At 43.1% G+C, this 16968-nt stretch overlaps 1 protein-coding gene across 2 annotated transcripts in view; it reads right to left on the reverse strand.

Annotated features, from left to right (window-relative positions):
* Positions 1 to 6308: 6308 nt before the first annotated feature.
* The window catches only part of LOC147886976 (uncharacterized), a 69825-nt gene continuing 59165 nt past the window's right edge, over positions 6309 to 16968 (reverse strand). For both annotated transcript variants that reach the window (XM_087394962.1, XM_087394961.1), the window contains one exon: positions 6309 to 6938. In XM_087394962.1, coding sequence (XP_087251088.1) covers positions 6925 to 6938 — 14 coding nt within the window. In that variant the 3' untranslated portion in view covers positions 6309 to 6924. The remainder of the gene's footprint in view (positions 6939 to 16968) is intronic.

Genomic DNA, 16968 nt, shown 5'->3' on the forward strand with positions numbered 1-16968 from the left:
CCAAGAGAAAGCAGTATCATAAAGAGAGCCATCCCTTGTAAGCAACAATTCCTTCCACCATGCTATTTTAAATAGACTATATGCTTCTCCCGACATCTTGAATATTGCAATATGACCTCCATTAGAAACTTTATAGCCCTCAAATGGTGTGAGTATATAAATCCTTCAGGCTTTTGTTCAAGCAATTTAAACATCAAATCCCCTAGCTCTTGGTAGTATAACCCTTTCACAAGGTATGAATCTCAATCAATAACATTATTCCATCCATACCTCAAAGTCTGATTAGTCATATGCTTGACAATAGAGCAATATTCACCTCAAAATTCACTGCAAAGTTGTCCCCTATTGCAAGAGCATAAGCCAACGAGACTAGCATACATTCGAACACATAATAGAAAGGTCTACATGCTTTGAAATGGGAGGATGCTCCATCAAACCAAACCCAATGTCACATCAAAGGTATCCCATTGCATGCAACCATTCATGATGTGAAATAAAGCAACATTGTACAAACAAATTGTCATGCTTCTTATCATGTTAAATGTAGAAATGGTAAGTTTTAAAGATCTCTCCATCAATCCAACAATATGAGATGTTGACTAGTATGGTCACTTTGTTTGACCTCCCATGCATAGATTGCACTCAAATCTAAACAAGCATCGTTTGAATTCCTCAGCCTTCCATCTATGTACAAAGATGTGTTTTATGAAGTTCTAGAGTTGTTGAACCGTAGGACTAATTTCCAAGGCTAAAACTCAAACCGAAGAGAAACAACCTAGCCAAAGCGCACAGAGAAGCCGAATGAAGCCCTAAAACGAAGAATGACAAGAGGCAACAATTGAAAGACTCGACAAACCTAGAAGCAACACAAATCCGAACTTCAATAGTGACCGTCACGCTTAAAGAAGACCTGAGAGCAAGGCAAGGATAGCAATTAGACAGAAGTTAAGGAACTCACACTAGGCTACAAGAAGAGCGACACTGGATAGCAAAACCGATGAGCGCATTGGTGGCTCCAACATCAAGACATCGATTAACCCTCACATCAACCAATCGAACAAAGGACATTGCCACGAAGGATTCATCTAGACCCAATCAACCCACACCAATGCGAAGTTAAGGCACTTGCTCGCCTGACACGAGCGGAGCGAGCATTATAACTAGCAAGTAGTACCTGCCAACATGTCAAATAGCTAGCCTAGTATAAAAGGATGCAAAGGTCCATGGGTTTTAGAAGCTAGGCTACTCATGGTGTGGAGTGCAAAGCGCTGCTATAATCTAGCCATGAGGGTCGAAAACTTGGATGGGTTGGGAGGATTTAACTCTATTAGAATTATTATGATATTCTAGGCAATGGCCAATGTAATGTAATAAGCGAATTAGGGGCACTTTTCCCTCTTGGAGGTTTTTTTCCCTAACCACAGTCTAATCTCTAACTATGGTTAGTGATTAGATAGGGTTTTGTCACTTAGACAAAACCCTCATCTCTTTCATTGTACTTCACTTCATTTCAGTACACTTTGGGAGTGACCTACATTCAGCTCACTCTCCATCTTGCTCACTCTTGCTCTCTTCCATTTTTCTCACATTTGGTATAAGAGCAGACTAAGCTCTTGGACCTACCCCAGCTCTTGAGGCATTTTTGAAGGAGAAAGGCATCACACATCAGCTTACAGTGAGGCTTACACCTCAATAGAATGGCCAAGCTGAGTGGAAGAATCGCACTCTTATAGAGATGGATAGATGCATGCTTACTAGTAAAAAGTTGCCTCATAGGTTTTGGCTTAAGGCCTCATGTGTGCGAACTATGTTTTAAAGGGATCACTTTAGAGGCATGGCATGGGAGAAAGCCTTCAAGGGATCACTTTAGAGTTTTTGGTTGTGTTGCATAGGCCCACGTGCCTGTGGAGTTTCGACACAAGTTGTCAAATAAGGCACTTAAATGCATTTTGTTGGGGTATAGTTCACAAAGCAAAGGCTATCCTCTCTACAATCCTACTTCACGCAAGATTTTTGTTAGTAGAGATGTTATATTCTCTAAAAATTCAACACATACACATGCTGAATTTCAACTTCTTCATACGATGTTTTTGAAAGGATGCTTCCTATAGCATTTGGTTCCCCCGCTGAGGTTCATGCTAAAAATCAGAATTTACAACCTCCTCCTCCTGATCCACATGCCTCGATTTAGCCACCGCTTGATTTTGTACCTCCACAGGGTGTGGATGAAGTTGTTAGGCAAGAGATCCAAGAGATACATGCAACCAAAACAGTCCCGAATTGGTTGCTACAGACTCTCAGGGAGAGTAGGCTTGAGGCCCCATTGCCTGGTAGGACTCATAGTGCAGTAAGGCACGCAGGGGGAGCTCTTTTAGATGAGACAGGACTCTTCCTGATGAAGAGGAGCCTCACTCTTTTGAAGAAGCAAAGGAATATGTGCATTGGATGCATGCCATGCACAATGAGTTGCAGTCCAAGGTTAAAAGGAAGCCAGATGGGTCTATTGACAAGTACAAGGCAAGGTTGGTTGCCAAAGGCTATGCACAGAAGAAGGGCATAGATTATGAGGAGACTTTTGCTCCTACATCCCGAATGACCACCATACGGTCACTTATTGCAATGGCTACAAATTTTATTTGGAATGTCCATCAGTTGGACATAAAAATAGCTTTCCTTAATGGGGATTTGCAGGAAGAGGTTTATGTCAAACAACCTCCTGGATTTGAGCTTTCTGGCAATGCACTTCAGGTTTGCAAGCTTAACAAAGCTTTAAATGGGTTGAAACAAGCCCCACGTGCATGGTATGCCAAGATAGATACATTCCTGGCAAGTAAGGGGTTACATAATAGTCCCACGAAAAGCACCTCTACATCAAGAAGGATGGGGGGGATATTTTGGTCATCATTCTTTATGTAGATGACATGCTGCTCACAGGGTCAAATGAGGATATAATTGCAGATTTTAAGGCTGAGTTGAAAGCTAAATTTGACATGACAGATTTGGGTATGTTGAATTTTTATTTGGGGATCCAGTTTATACAAGACAAGCATGGGTCTCAATCCAAGTATGTGCAGAAGCTCTCGGATAGGTTCAATATGCATGATTGTAAGCCTATAGCCACTCCCATGGAGTTGGGGCTCAAGATTACTATGTATTATGCAGGTGAATCAGTGGATGTCACACTTTACAGCCAGGCTATTGGATGCCTCATCTACTTATGGAATACACAACATATCTTGCATAGAGAAAAGATACACTTGGTATGAGAGTTTGTTTCTAGTAATGATGCTCAAAAATTAATAGAGTCCACTCAAAAAATCATAACCTTCTTCTATTGTGAGAATGTACGACATACAATCAACATTATAACAAAGTCTTTTGGCTTGATGTTTGCCAGGGGGGGTGACTTGCAGATGCATGCTTACAGTGATTCAGATTGGACAAGAGACTATGATACCAGGCAATCCACTAGTGGTGATTGTTTCTTTTTGGGCAAAGCTTGCATTTGTTGGCTGAGCAATAAACAATCTACAATGGCTACTTCCTCATGTGAAGCTGAGTACAGGACAGCTTTCACAGTGACAGTTGAGTGTGTTTAGCTTCGACATTTGTTCGGTGATCTTCATCTCTTATTGGAGTGTCCTTCTCCAATTCTCACTACTATAGCAATGGCAAAGAATCCTATGTTTCATGCTCGCACGAAGCACATTGAGATTCATTATTATTATGTCAGAGAGAAGTTGCATGCTGGGGAGATCAGTATGATCTGTCAACACATGACAATGTTGCAGACATCTTCACCAAAGCACTTCCACGTAAGCAGTTTAAGGCATTTTGCAGTGCCCTAAACTTATCTCCTTTTGGTAATTAATCACTACCTTGTACATCACATTGGCACTACGGGGGGGTGTTAAATTATTATGATATTCTAGGCAGTGGCCAATGTAATGTAATAAGCGGGTTAGGGACACTTTTTCCTTTTAGAGGTTTTTCCCCCTAACCACAGTCTAATCTTTAACTACAGTTAGTGATTAGATAGGGTTTTGTCACTTAGACAAAACCCTCATCTTTTTCATTATACTTCACTTCATTTCAGTACACTTTGGGAGTGACCTATGTTCAACTCACTCTTGCTCTCTTCCATTTTTCTCACAAACTCCACATCAAGGGAGAGCACATTAAGGGAGAGGTCACTGAAGTTTACCCTTCTTATGCACAACACGAGACAAAGGCTATAAGCTAGACACCACATTTAATTCAGAAGCTAAATGATCATTAAGCCTCAACAGGTTCAATTGCCACTCCCATGGAGCCGGGACTGAAGCTTACTATGTATGATATAGGTGAATCAGAGGATGTCACACTTAACAGCCAGGCTGTTAAATGTCTCATCTACTTACGCAATACACGACCCGCTATTTCATTATGCAGTATCTCAGATAAGCAGATGTGCACATTGGTAGGCTGTAAAACGCATCTTTCGTTATTTGCAAGGCACAAAGTCTTTTGGCTTGATGTTTGCCAAAAGGGGTGACTTGCAAATGCATGCTTACACTGGGACTGGAGACTATGATACCAGACAGTCCACTAATGGTAATTGTTTCTTTTTAGGCAAAGCTTGCATTTCCTGGCTAAGCAATGAACAGTCTACAGTGGCTACTTCCTCGTGTGAAGCTGAGTACAGAGCAGCTTTCACAGCGACAATTGAGTGTGTTTGGCTGCGACGTTTGTTCGCTGATCTTCGTCTCTTATTGGAGGGTCCTTCTCCAATTCTCATTGATAGTCAAAGTACTATAGCAGTGGCAAAGAATCCTGTGTTTTATGCTCGCACGAAGCACATTGAGGTTCATTATCATTATGTCATAGAGAAGTTGCATGCAAGGGAGATCAATATGATCTATGTGTCAACACATGACAATGTTGCAAACATCTTCTCCAAAGCACTACCACGTGGGTAGTTTGAGGCATTTCACAGTGCCCTAAACTTCTCTTTTTGGTAATTAATCACTACCTTATACACCACATTGGCACTACAAGGGGGTGTTGGAATTATTATAGGCTGTGGCCAATGTAATGTAATAAGCGGGTTAGGGACACTTTTCCTTCTTGGAGGCTTTTTCCCTAACCACAGTCTAATCTCTAACTACGGTTAGTGATTAGATAGGGTTTTGTCTCTTAAACAAAACCCTCATTTCTTTCATTGTACTTCACTTCATTTCAGTACACTTTGGGAGTGACCTACGTTCAACTCACTATCGATCTTGCTCACTCTTGCTCTCTTCCATTGTTCTCACAAACTCCACATCAAGGAGGTCACTTAAGGTTACCCTTCTTATGCACATCACAAGACAAAGGCTGTAAGCTAGACACCACATTCAATTCAGAGGCTAAATGATCATTAAGCCTCGACAAGGTTCAATAGCCTTTACCATTGTGGATGCAAGTATAGTCACGTGCATTGTCTTTGTCGCATGAGATGCCAAGGTAGCTATAGCTACTATCGCCTAGCTCGAAGGTGAGCTTGAATTGATTCTATGGTATGAAGTGTGAACTTCCAATCACCTTTGTTATAACAACAAACCCAAGAGTAAGGAATCTAATATGGCACCTAGGCAATCTCATGGGCAAGAAAACTTACATCTTATATTCTCCCCAAATCGTGTTTAAAAGCCCTACACATGAGAAGTTCATGGTGCTCATACTAATGCCTCCTGATGGGGATGACTTGTCTATTCTCTCACATGTACCAATTTCCAGCACAAGTTCATGACACCTTTAGTACTTAGTTAGCACGTTAATCACCTTACATTATTGTTTTTTAACCTAATCATGATTTGAAATATCTGACTTTCTATATGTATACCCTAATTGCTCTATGTATATCCTGACTTGCTCATCCGCACTAGAGGTTACAAGAACTCACAATGGCCAAAATGATGAAAGAGCTATGATGGGGTGATTGACTACTCCAATTATTGGTGTACCACACAAAGATGGCAAACTTAATGGGATCATACATGGAAGGATCATGGATGGCACATTGTAGTACCTCCTTGGGTTGTGTGCTTTCTTCAAGACCAAATAAAACAATTCCTTGGGTTGTGAGCTCGCCTCAATTCCTTAGTTAAATGCCACAGGCCACATAATTAAAACATGATTTAACTAGACTTCAGCACGTGGCATAAAGGTCATGATACAAGATCCAGGAACCCCGTGTTCTTGCAGAATCAAGTCAAGCAGGCAAAAATTCAGAACGAAATCTGCTGTTCCCAAACAGGTGATACTAGGAGAACAGTTGAATCCATCAAATAACGATAATGAAATGTGCTCTCAAATCTTCATTCAATTGTACAAGAATGCATAAAAATGGATGCATGACCACTCCTTACAAAATGGAGAGTTATATACAGATCTACAAAGCTAGATCTCCCACCTTATCTGAGGCAGCCTTAAAATGTGAAACTCAAGCTTTCATATTACTTAATGCCTGCCCCACATCCTGTCTCAATATGCCTCATCAAAAGCAGCAAAAGCAGCAAAGGCCGTTTCCTACAAGGAAGCACAACTCATCAAATCAATCTAAAGAATGCAGTGACAGAGACTATCTTTCGACAATGACAAATGTCAGCCGAAGAAGAAATGACGACAATTTCCAGCACTGTAGCCATCGCTTTTAGCTGAAACCGATGACGTTGGAGAGAGGTGGCCCTTTTAATCCTCACTTGAAGTTTTAAGAAGCCTTGGCAATGCAGGCATCTCAGCCTTTGGTTTCTTCAACCAGTTCAAGTCAACCGTTATTTAAACTTCAGTGCCCAAACTGCTTGCAGAGGGCTTGGCCCTACTTGAATTTCAGTCCAACAGACTTGGTGCCATTCCTCTTCTTCAAAAAATGGAACAAGAAACACAGGTCTCATGATGGCAGCTTCATTGGTTTGTATCTAGACATGGCAACATTAACGCCAACACAAATCAGCCTGTTGGCCAACACAAAAGGAGTTCGCTCTGATACCAGCCCAAATACAAGAAAATTCCCTTCCTTCCAAATACAAGAAAAAGTCTCTCTCTCTCTCTCTCTCTCTCTCACACACACACACTTTTTTTTTGTGAAACCAGTAACTATATTATTAACATGAGAGCAATGTACATGACATTAGACTCCAAAAGAGAGCCTAATGGAAGAACTCAAAAACAGTCAGAAAACACTTCCTCTCTCTCTCACACACTTTTTTTACTGAAAGCAAATGACTATATTAACATAAAATCAATGTACATGACATTAGACTCCAAAGGAGAGCCCAATGAAAGAACTCAAAAATAGTGAGAAAACACTTCAAGGCTAGTAGCATCCAAGTCTCTTGCAGCAAAACTATCATATAAGGATTGCTTGAGAGACATTCTGAAGAAAATATATGTCTGAGAAAACTGTTGACCCATCCTGGAATGCAGTCTCTGTGTCCAAATGGTCCATAGTACCCAAAAGCGAGTCCAGTGAAAGAAGAGGAGGAATGGAGACATCTGAGATGAGAAGCATCCAAACATCCACAAGAGTTTCCCAAATCGGATAGAGGGAATCCGAAGCCGCAGCAAATGGAAAACATGAGTGATCAATATGCGAGAGTGTGGGCAAGACCATAAGAGGTGAGGAACTCTCTCGCAGTGATGAGAGCAACGGGGGCAGGAAGAGGGAGCAATGCGACGTGCTGCCAATTTCACCCCAATGGAAAAAGCTCCCACTATACATCTCCAAAAGAAAAGCCTTTGTTTTAATGGCAATTTGGCTTTCCAGATTTTCATGAGTCGCGATTGCCACCAAGATAAAGGCCTATCCAAGTTCCAAAGAGTGTTGGCATGCTTGTCAATCCATGGCGGTGGAAGAAGAAATCTGTAGACCTTCGAGGAGGTCAAATTATGCATTGAAAGCGTATGCGTAGCAGGAGGTAAGGAAGTCGAATTCCAGTCCAGTAATCTGTCCTGTACAAACAGTGGAGGAACCGGAATAAATGGCTGCAACATAGTTGAAAGTGTTTTCCAAATGGACCTATGATGCAGTCCCAAGGAGAATGTCCTGCAAGCTTGTGGAAATGAAAGCATACATCCTTGTTGATCCACAACATCGCCAACAAGTCTTATGCCCAATTTCATGAGATTTTATGCTTTAATAGGTGCCTGTAGAGCGAGAGGCGATTCAAACACCTTGCTCCAATGGATGCTTTCCAAGCGAAAAGAATTACCATGATGAGAGGAAGCACCTGTCCATTTAGCATATGAAAGAATTCTCTTCCAATCATGAATAAAAGCAGTAGAAACAGGGCAACCAGGAATTTTCCCCTGAAATGTGGTCATGACTGCTTCCCAGTGATCTGTAATCCAATGCCCATATGCATGGGAAGTCATGTTTCCACACATAGCTGCTAACATAATAGCCCATGGCTGTTTTTGCTGAAAGAAATCAGCAATCATAATGCTCTTTCTTACCAACATATGAACCTGGAGATTGAGAATATTCAGCCCCCCATGAGTCTTGGGTGAACCAATAGACTGCATTGGGAGTAGCCGCAAAGCCTTTTTGTGAGATTTGCTTTTCCAAAATATCTCCATAGCCTGTGACATATAGGAAGCCAACTGCTTAATAGACCAGCGAAGAAGAGGCAAATAGAATTGCACATATGCCATAATGATGGACTGTACTATCCGAAGTCGAACATGTAGAGGCCAAGTGGACAAATGCCAGTATTCCAGCTTCTTGTTGATCTTTTGAAGCACCCATTTGAGCTGGTGTTGCGGAGTGATATTCCAACCAATGGGGTAGCCTAGATGCCTCACATAGTATGGGAAGAGATAATGTGGCCTGGCCAGAGAAGTGCATGCCAATCAGCTTCTTTCATAGCTAGAAGTTTGGATTTCTGAAAATTGATATGCAGTCCAGCAGCTATACCAAAGTCATTCAGTGCATGCATCAAATGAGAAAGGTCACTTTGAGAATTCCTGGGCATAAAGTATGAATCATCAGCATATGCCTGTGCAAGAAATGACTATGCCCCTGGAATTTGCAAGCCATGAAGCTGTCCTGTGTCTGCAAGATAGTCCATGTGCAACAGTAACGGATGGGTAGCAATGGCATACAATAAGGAACTAAGAGGGCATCCCTGTCTCACTAAGCAGGTCATAGTCCAAGTTCTTGACAATCCACCACCAAGCAGGCACTGCGCCGTGGCCTGAGAGAAGAGCCAGTAGATAATATGGACGAGCCGAGGGCCAAATCCCAATTTATGCATAGTCTGTGAGATAAAATCCCAATGGCCAGTATCAAATGCTTTCGCAATGTCTACTTGCAGAATGAGAACATCTTGTTTAGAATATTTGGCATACTCAATCGCAAGCAAAGCATTGGAGATATTGTCAGTGATCTGCCTTCTGGGGACAAACCCATACTGCCTAGGATGAAGTCCTGCTTGCAAAAGGAAGCTCATTTTAGCGATGAGTTTGTAAATAACAGGCATGAGAGATATAGGCCGCCAATCAGCAATCGTCTCACACAACCTTTTTTTGGGAATCAATTTGACCAGGCCATGTTTCCAGGATGGAGGAAGAGATTGTTTTGCCCAAGCATGATTGATCATTAGAAGAAGAGTGTTCTTGAGATCACCCCAAAATGCACGGAAAAATTCGACAGTCAAACCATCCCAACAGGAGAGCTGCTTTTACGTAGATGACTCAAAGCATCATCCAGTTCACTAAGCATAAAAGGCTGCTCCAATGCATGAGCCTGTTCCCGAGACAATATGGGCTGGACATGCATAAGAAATTGAGACCTAGCTGCATTCACTTGTATCAAATGATCAGGCTGAAGAGAAAAGAGATGCTGGAAATGACTAGAACATTGCAATTCCAATTCTGATTTGGAAGTGGTCCAGGTGCCATCATCTTTCTTGATCCTGCAAATATCCTCCTTTCGCCTATCCGCGTGGAGGCCTTTAAAAAAGGCCTTGGAGAAACAGCCCTTATCCAAAAGGGGTTTCATGCGAGCTCGGATTTGCCACTTCTTTAATTTGCGAAGATCATTTTGGTGAATGATATGAACCGCATAAGCACAAGAATCTTGTTCAGAAGAGGTAAGCTGTCTATGAGAACTGATAGCATCCATTTGCTGCTTGTGAGATTGAGCCCATTTCAGCTTCAGCCTGAGGTTACCCATGTAGCTCTGTCCATAATCTTGAATAACAGCCTACAAGCGATGAGCAAGACTGACCCAAGCAAAATCCATATCCTCCTGAGCATGTGAGAGGAGGGGACAGACAGCCACTCTCACCATGTTCTGAAATTGCTGATGCAGCAAATAAGCACTGTTAACATGGAGCAGTCGACGACCAAAAAAAGGCATATCATCTGTCAGACTTGCTATAGATAGTGTCAAGCATACTGGAAAGTGATCAGATAGCAAGAGGGAATGATCAACCCATAGTGTACATGTAAAATCAGCATACTGCTGAGCATGCAGCAAATACCATCTGTCAAGTCGAGCCCAGTAATGAGTAAATGCATTGTGATGATATGTATAAACCATATCTCTGTCCCTTGTTGAGAGCCATAGATCTTCTGCATGCAGGGATGAGAGCATATCTTCCCAATGTCGAAGCTCAGTGGGGATCATGTGAGAACGATGAGTGGTATTGTCTTGAGTGGCAGGTGAGTTGTTAAAGTCTCCACACAAAAAAGCATTGGACAGCCATGGATATTGTTTGAGGGAGACCCACATTTGAGCTCTAGTCGCAGAGGTTTGTGATGCATAAACAGATGCTATTTCATAGAGATCAGCCTGCCAAGTGCACCTGATCCCCATCCATCGACCCTGAGGGTCATTGTAAGCAACCATGGGCTGCATATCATGTTTTACCAGAATGCAGACCCCCGAAAAGTGCATTGTACCAGCATAAAAAATATCATAACCAGCATAATGGCCTTGCTGACCAGCCAAGAAGTGTTGGTTGTGTTCCTGTAAAGAGATCACATCGGGATGCATGCTATGTACATAATGCCAGAAAAGTCTCCACTTATTGACATTGCAAAGACCCTGAACGTTGTATGTGATGCAAGTAATTGAAGTAGACATAGAAGATATGTACAGTCAAACCAAAAGCAGAGTAAAGTATAAGCTGTCAGGCCTCAGCCATGACATCAACATCCACCTGGCCTCCTGGATCATTAGCTCTACGATCCTCATCATTGTCGCATACAGGGATGCCCTTTTTTAACACATCAACCCACAGTTGGGAAGTGAGGCTGTCAGCAGGGGTAGAGGTCTGACCAGGGGTAGAAGTTGAAGCATCCCAATGGCGAGATTGTAAAGGACGTGGTTTGAGAGCGAATACCTTTTTGGGTTGCTGCCAGGCACCCTGGGGGGAGGCATGAGGTTCTGAAATTTTGCCCTTGCCCTGATCCTTTTGCTTGGCTGAAACCTGAACCACATTTTCCTTGTAAGAAGGTCCTCTCTCTCTCACACACACATAGGTATGTATGTATGTACACACACACGTGTGTGTGTGTGTGTGCGTGCGCGCGTGAACGCGCACGTGTGCACATGTGTGTGTGAGAGAGAGAGGACCTTCTTACACCCCCCCCCCCCCGCTCTCCCCACCACACACTGCTTAGCAATCAGGCATACTCACATGTAAGAGAGCAATACAACATACAAGATCTGGCACCCAAGAATCTTGCACCCCCTCTGTAAACAGCCACGCAAGTGAATCGTACATCGAAGAGGGTTTAAATACCACAGAAAGGTTTTGTGTTAACCTCACATGTTGACCAGATAGGTCCTAGACACAAACATACAGAATTAGGCAGTGGTTAAGTCAGCACAGAGCCACCACTTGGAATCATTGATGCCAAATCCTATGTTTCTTCTCCCAAAAGTCTTGTTGGGTCTTGAATGGACATTTATCATATCACATCAAATCTCAGTATGTTAGTTTCCCCCAGATACATCGTCCCAAGCGCATGAGGTCACCACGGAAGGCCATAGCCCATATGAGACGACACATGATAACATCCTAAAGCACATGACGTCACGACGGAAGCCCATATAGACCCTAGGTGACTTAAAGGCACACACAGGGAGCAAACGAGTGGTGCTACAAGATTTTGAAGCAAACCCCCTCAGAGCAGACGCAAAGCTTGGGATAGTGAGGCACTCAGATGATGCACCACACGAAATGGGGGCAGTATGCGACTTGATCATCTATGACGGCCTTCAAAGATGACCAGTATCCAAGAGGACTCACTTGTTTCCAACATGGTGGGGGGACAAGTACAATGGACTATTTGATGTGCCTTTGTGTCATGTGTACATGACTTTAATGTCCCATCCCCTCCCACTCGGCGCTGACCATTCCTACTTGGCATTTGACATCTCCGCTGCTACACCAGACACAGCCCCCGATCCTCCTTACCCCCTCCACCCAAAAACACTTGCACCATGCCCTCAATGCAATCTATTCGAGCCACCTATCTCATGAACTATAGATCTGCCTTGGAGATGATACAAACCTTGCCCATGCCTCAAACAATCTGTATCATGGGTATGGGACGATGGTCTCCCACATCTATTTTCACAAACAGTCAGTGCCTGGGCCGTTGTGAAGAATCATGTCTGTCATGCTCGCACTAAGCACATTGAAGTACACTATTATTATATGAGAGAACAATTGTCTGCAGGAGAAATCAGCATGTGCCTACACATGACAACGTGGCAGATATATTCACTAATTGCAAGTATTTGAACTTGCTTCCTTTTGGTGATTGACCACTTCACTCTAGGGGTTTGTTAGCATATATACTATGGAAGTGTCGGGTGATAGACTAGGTGTAGGGTTGGGGCACTTTTCACTCCACCTAGTGGAGGTTTTTCCCCCCAAGCACATTGTGTGTGGCCTATAGGGTGTGCTTAGTTAGCACAGCTCTATCTCTTTGTACTTGTATATCTGTTGATGTTGACATTTTCTGTCACCTCACACTATCCACTTTGTATTCCTTCGTCTTAGTGTGTTTTGCACTTTTTGTCTCCGCTTCCTACTCCAATAGAGAGTGATAGTTCCTAGTATCCATGGGATCCCTTGCTTGTGTAACGGTACCATGAACATCTGTGCTAGGATCGGGGCAAAGACCTCCTATCCATGTGCGAAGTCGTACTCCCTCATGATATTGGGCTGCAAGGAGGAAATATTAGGTGGTGCCTAGAGCGATGTGGCGTGTGTGTTGAATATCGGATCTGTGACGGGGATGGGCTTCCCCTCTGATAGAAGCTCCCATGCAATAGTGGGGTCCCCTGTTAATAGAAGCAAATCATCTCATCACGTCTATGTGAGAGGAAGGCTCGCCTCTTATGATGTGTAAGACAGTGTGAGATCCGTTGTGCCTCGAATGTTGTCAAATGTCCCGAAGCGTGCTCATGTATGAGGCGAGATATCATCAAACCATGAGTTTTGGGGCGTCTTCGTGGTTGAAGGGTGTGTTGTGGATCGAGTCGTGCATGGGAATGATATAGATCAGCATATAATCTTCTGAGCCAAACACATTCCACAGTAGTTGAAAAAGGCTGCCCTGTACTCAGCCTCACAACTGGAGGCGGCCAATGATGTCTGCTTCTTACTCAACCATGAAATGCATGAGGCACCCAAGTAGAAGCATAAGCCAAAACATCCTGCCCAATCTGAGCCACAGAAAGCATGCAGCGGTGCATTGCCGCCCCTGGGGTAGAACAAAACAAGGTTCTGAGTACTCTGCAAGTAATGGGACACCTGCTTTACAGACTGCCAATGGTTGGTCCCTGGGCAGTGCATAAATCTACCCAACATTGAGACCCCATATTGAACGTATGGCCGTGTATTGCATAAATAAATCAACAGCCCACAGCTTGCTGATATAACGTCTGATCAAACTCATCACCAGAGTCCTCAAGGCTAAACCTTATTCCAAGCTCCACAGGAGTGGCAACTGGCTTACAATCCTGAAAAGAGAGCCTCTAAAGTAGCTTCTGAATGTACTTGGTTTGCATCAAGACAATACCATCTGACTGCTGCAAAAACTGAATACAGTGCGATTGTCCCATATCACTCATCTCAAAAGCTATATGTAATTCAGCCTTAAAGCCTCAATACTCTGTTCATTTGGTATGTTGAGTAGCATGTCATCAACGTATAAAACAATGACCAGAAAATCATTTGTACTCCTTATAGAGAGTACACTCAGTTAAGCTGTTGCAAAAGCCCTGTGCAATAAGTGTGAATCTTCAAATCTCAAGCACGGTGCCTCCTTAAGACCAGATAGAGGATCCTGAGCCTACACACCTTATCTTCAAGACCGGCCTGAACAAAACCACGAGGTTGTGACACATAAATATCTTCTGCAAATCCCCATGTAGAAAGGCAGTCTTGATATCCAACTGTTGAACAATCCAAGCACGATGGGCATCCATAGCAATCATGCATCTGATAGTGGTCATGTGTGATGTGGGAGCAAAGGTCTCTTCAAAATCTATGCCTTTCTACCGAGTATAGCCCTTTGCGACCAGCCTTGCTTATAACGGTCTACTGTACCATCAGTTTTCCGTTAAGTTTATACATCCACTTTGTACCTATGGCCTTCTTGCCTTTAGGCAAGTCAGTCAAATACCAAGTATTTTTCTGCATGATGGAAACATATTCACTTTGCATTGCTGCCTGCCAACATGAAGCCTCCTCTGCATCCTCAAAGGAGAAGGGCTCCTCCTCACTGCATGTGCTTTCAAAAGCATAATCAGTGAGCAAACCATGACCAGAACTTGCACAAGTAGGTGTAGGTAAAGGATTTTCTAGCTTGCTGTCTCTACCAGCCATTTAGGCATCCGTTTGGATGATTGGATGGCTGTCATTTCCTTGTCCACTGCCTGATCAACACCTGCCTCATCCATGGGCATATGTGCTGGCTGTAAATCAGTCATAACACGCTGATTAGGAGCTATACTGGACTGTGTAACAGCAGGAGGAACATTATTGTAGTTATCGGCGAGTAAGGAGACTGCACTTCTATGAGCTAGCATCATTTCGAAAACATTTCGTGAGTAAACCTCAGGCTGTTTTTTATTGGAAAAATTAAATCCCTACTGATGATTATCCTCCTGCTGGAGGGGTAATACAGCCTGTAGCCTTTGCTTTCAACACTGTAACCCACAAAGACGCATTTAAAAGCCTTGTCATCAAGCTTAGTACGATGTTGCTTGAGCACGAAGGCATAGGCCAAGCAACCATATACCTTGAGATAAGACACTGAGGGCTTCTTGCCGTACCAGGCTCATACGGAGTGAATTTTTTTGCAAAACCTTGGTGGGGCATCTATTAAGCACATAGGCTGCGCACACAACTGACTCCATCCAAAACATATTTGGCAAACCTTTTCCCTTCAGCATTCATTTGCCCGTTTCCATGAGGGACCTATTCTTCTCAGCCATACCATTTTGCTGAGGTGTGTAAGGTACTGTGCACTGATGTGTAATGCCCCTCTCTGCCACATCCTTAACACACTTCACTTATTGGGAGCTGCCCTTATTCCTTGGTTGCTTACCAAATGGCCCAGATACTCAACTTCATCTGCCGGACCTCCTGTAGATTAATGTATCGTTTAAAAAAAACTAGAATAGATTTGTAGAGAAAAGGCTGTAGGATGTTATTCATAGGGGCTTGAAAAGTTGCAGGAGCATTGGTAGGGACAAGGCCATTACCTTAAATTGGTAGAGACCTCTTGCAGTCGTGCAAGCAGTTTGGGCTCATCTTTCTCCTTCACTCTTATCTGATGATCATCTGAGATCAATCTTTGTTAAAATCTTAGCCTCCTTCAGCTCTGGGAATAGGGAATCGGTTCTTGATATTGGTTTTATTCAAGTCCTTGTAGTCAATACACATTCTATAGGAGCCATCCTTCTTCTTCACCAACAATACGGGGGAAGCAAAAGGAGATTGGCTGTGGGTAATGAAATTTCTGTCTAATAATTCCTTGACTTGCTGTGCCACTTCCTCCCTCTCTGCCCTTGAGAGCCTATAAGGTGCTTTGTTCACAGGTTTGTACCTGGTTCCGGCACAAAAGAGTGGTCAATGTCCCTCTTGGGTAGAAGATGTTGGGGCAGATCAGAAAATTTATTTGAGAACTTCTGAACTAACTCTGCATGTCAACTTCCAGCCCATTACTATCTTGTATTTTGGCTACATTTAAAACATAGATGCCAGAAACACTCAGCTAGTCTTCTTGCAGGTATGAGAACTAACTTGGGAGAAGTGCAGCCAGTCAATGCAATAGGCTTACCATGATGAATGAACTTTATTAGCATCTTGTTCAGGTCCAACGAGAACTCCCCCGAGCTCTCATCCACTCACATCCCAAAACCACATCAATAGGGCCATGTCAAGAACAATTAGATCACCAACAAATGTGTATTCCTCAGATAATAGTGGCTGGGCCACATTGCTTCCTATAGGTGCTGACCATCAGGCACCTCCACTTTAATTCCCTGATCCATGATAGTGGGATGCAGCCTCAGAGCTTGGATGGAGGTAAGGAAACTGTCAACTAATATGCGGATAGGCCTGTTTTGGACAGAGTTTGAGCTCCTTTACAGCCCATGATAGCATCTGTGGAGATGGAGAACAGTTCAGCTCATCAACCTCTACACAAGGATGTGCATCAAAAATTCTCTCATCAAAAGAGTAGTCATAAGCAACTTCAATATTCCATTGCTGACCACCAGTGGACATTTGGCTTGAGGAATAACTTTTTTTCTGAGTGCTCATTTCTGAACCATCAGGGTCAAAGGGATATGAAGTATCCTTTTTGGAACCCTTGGCAACTTCATCATCCTCATATTTGCTGTCATTTACACAGTCATGAAATTCCATTTCTGTTACAGCTTCATTACAAGCTGAGTCCTCATCAACCTCTATA

Source organism: Dipteris shenzhenensis, chromosome 23, assembly GCF_047967505.1.
Source record: "Dipteris shenzhenensis isolate YYH24624 ecotype China chromosome 23, Dip_SZ_1.0, whole genome shotgun sequence".
Taxonomy (NCBI): Eukaryota; Viridiplantae; Streptophyta; class Polypodiopsida; order Gleicheniales; family Dipteridaceae; genus Dipteris; species Dipteris shenzhenensis.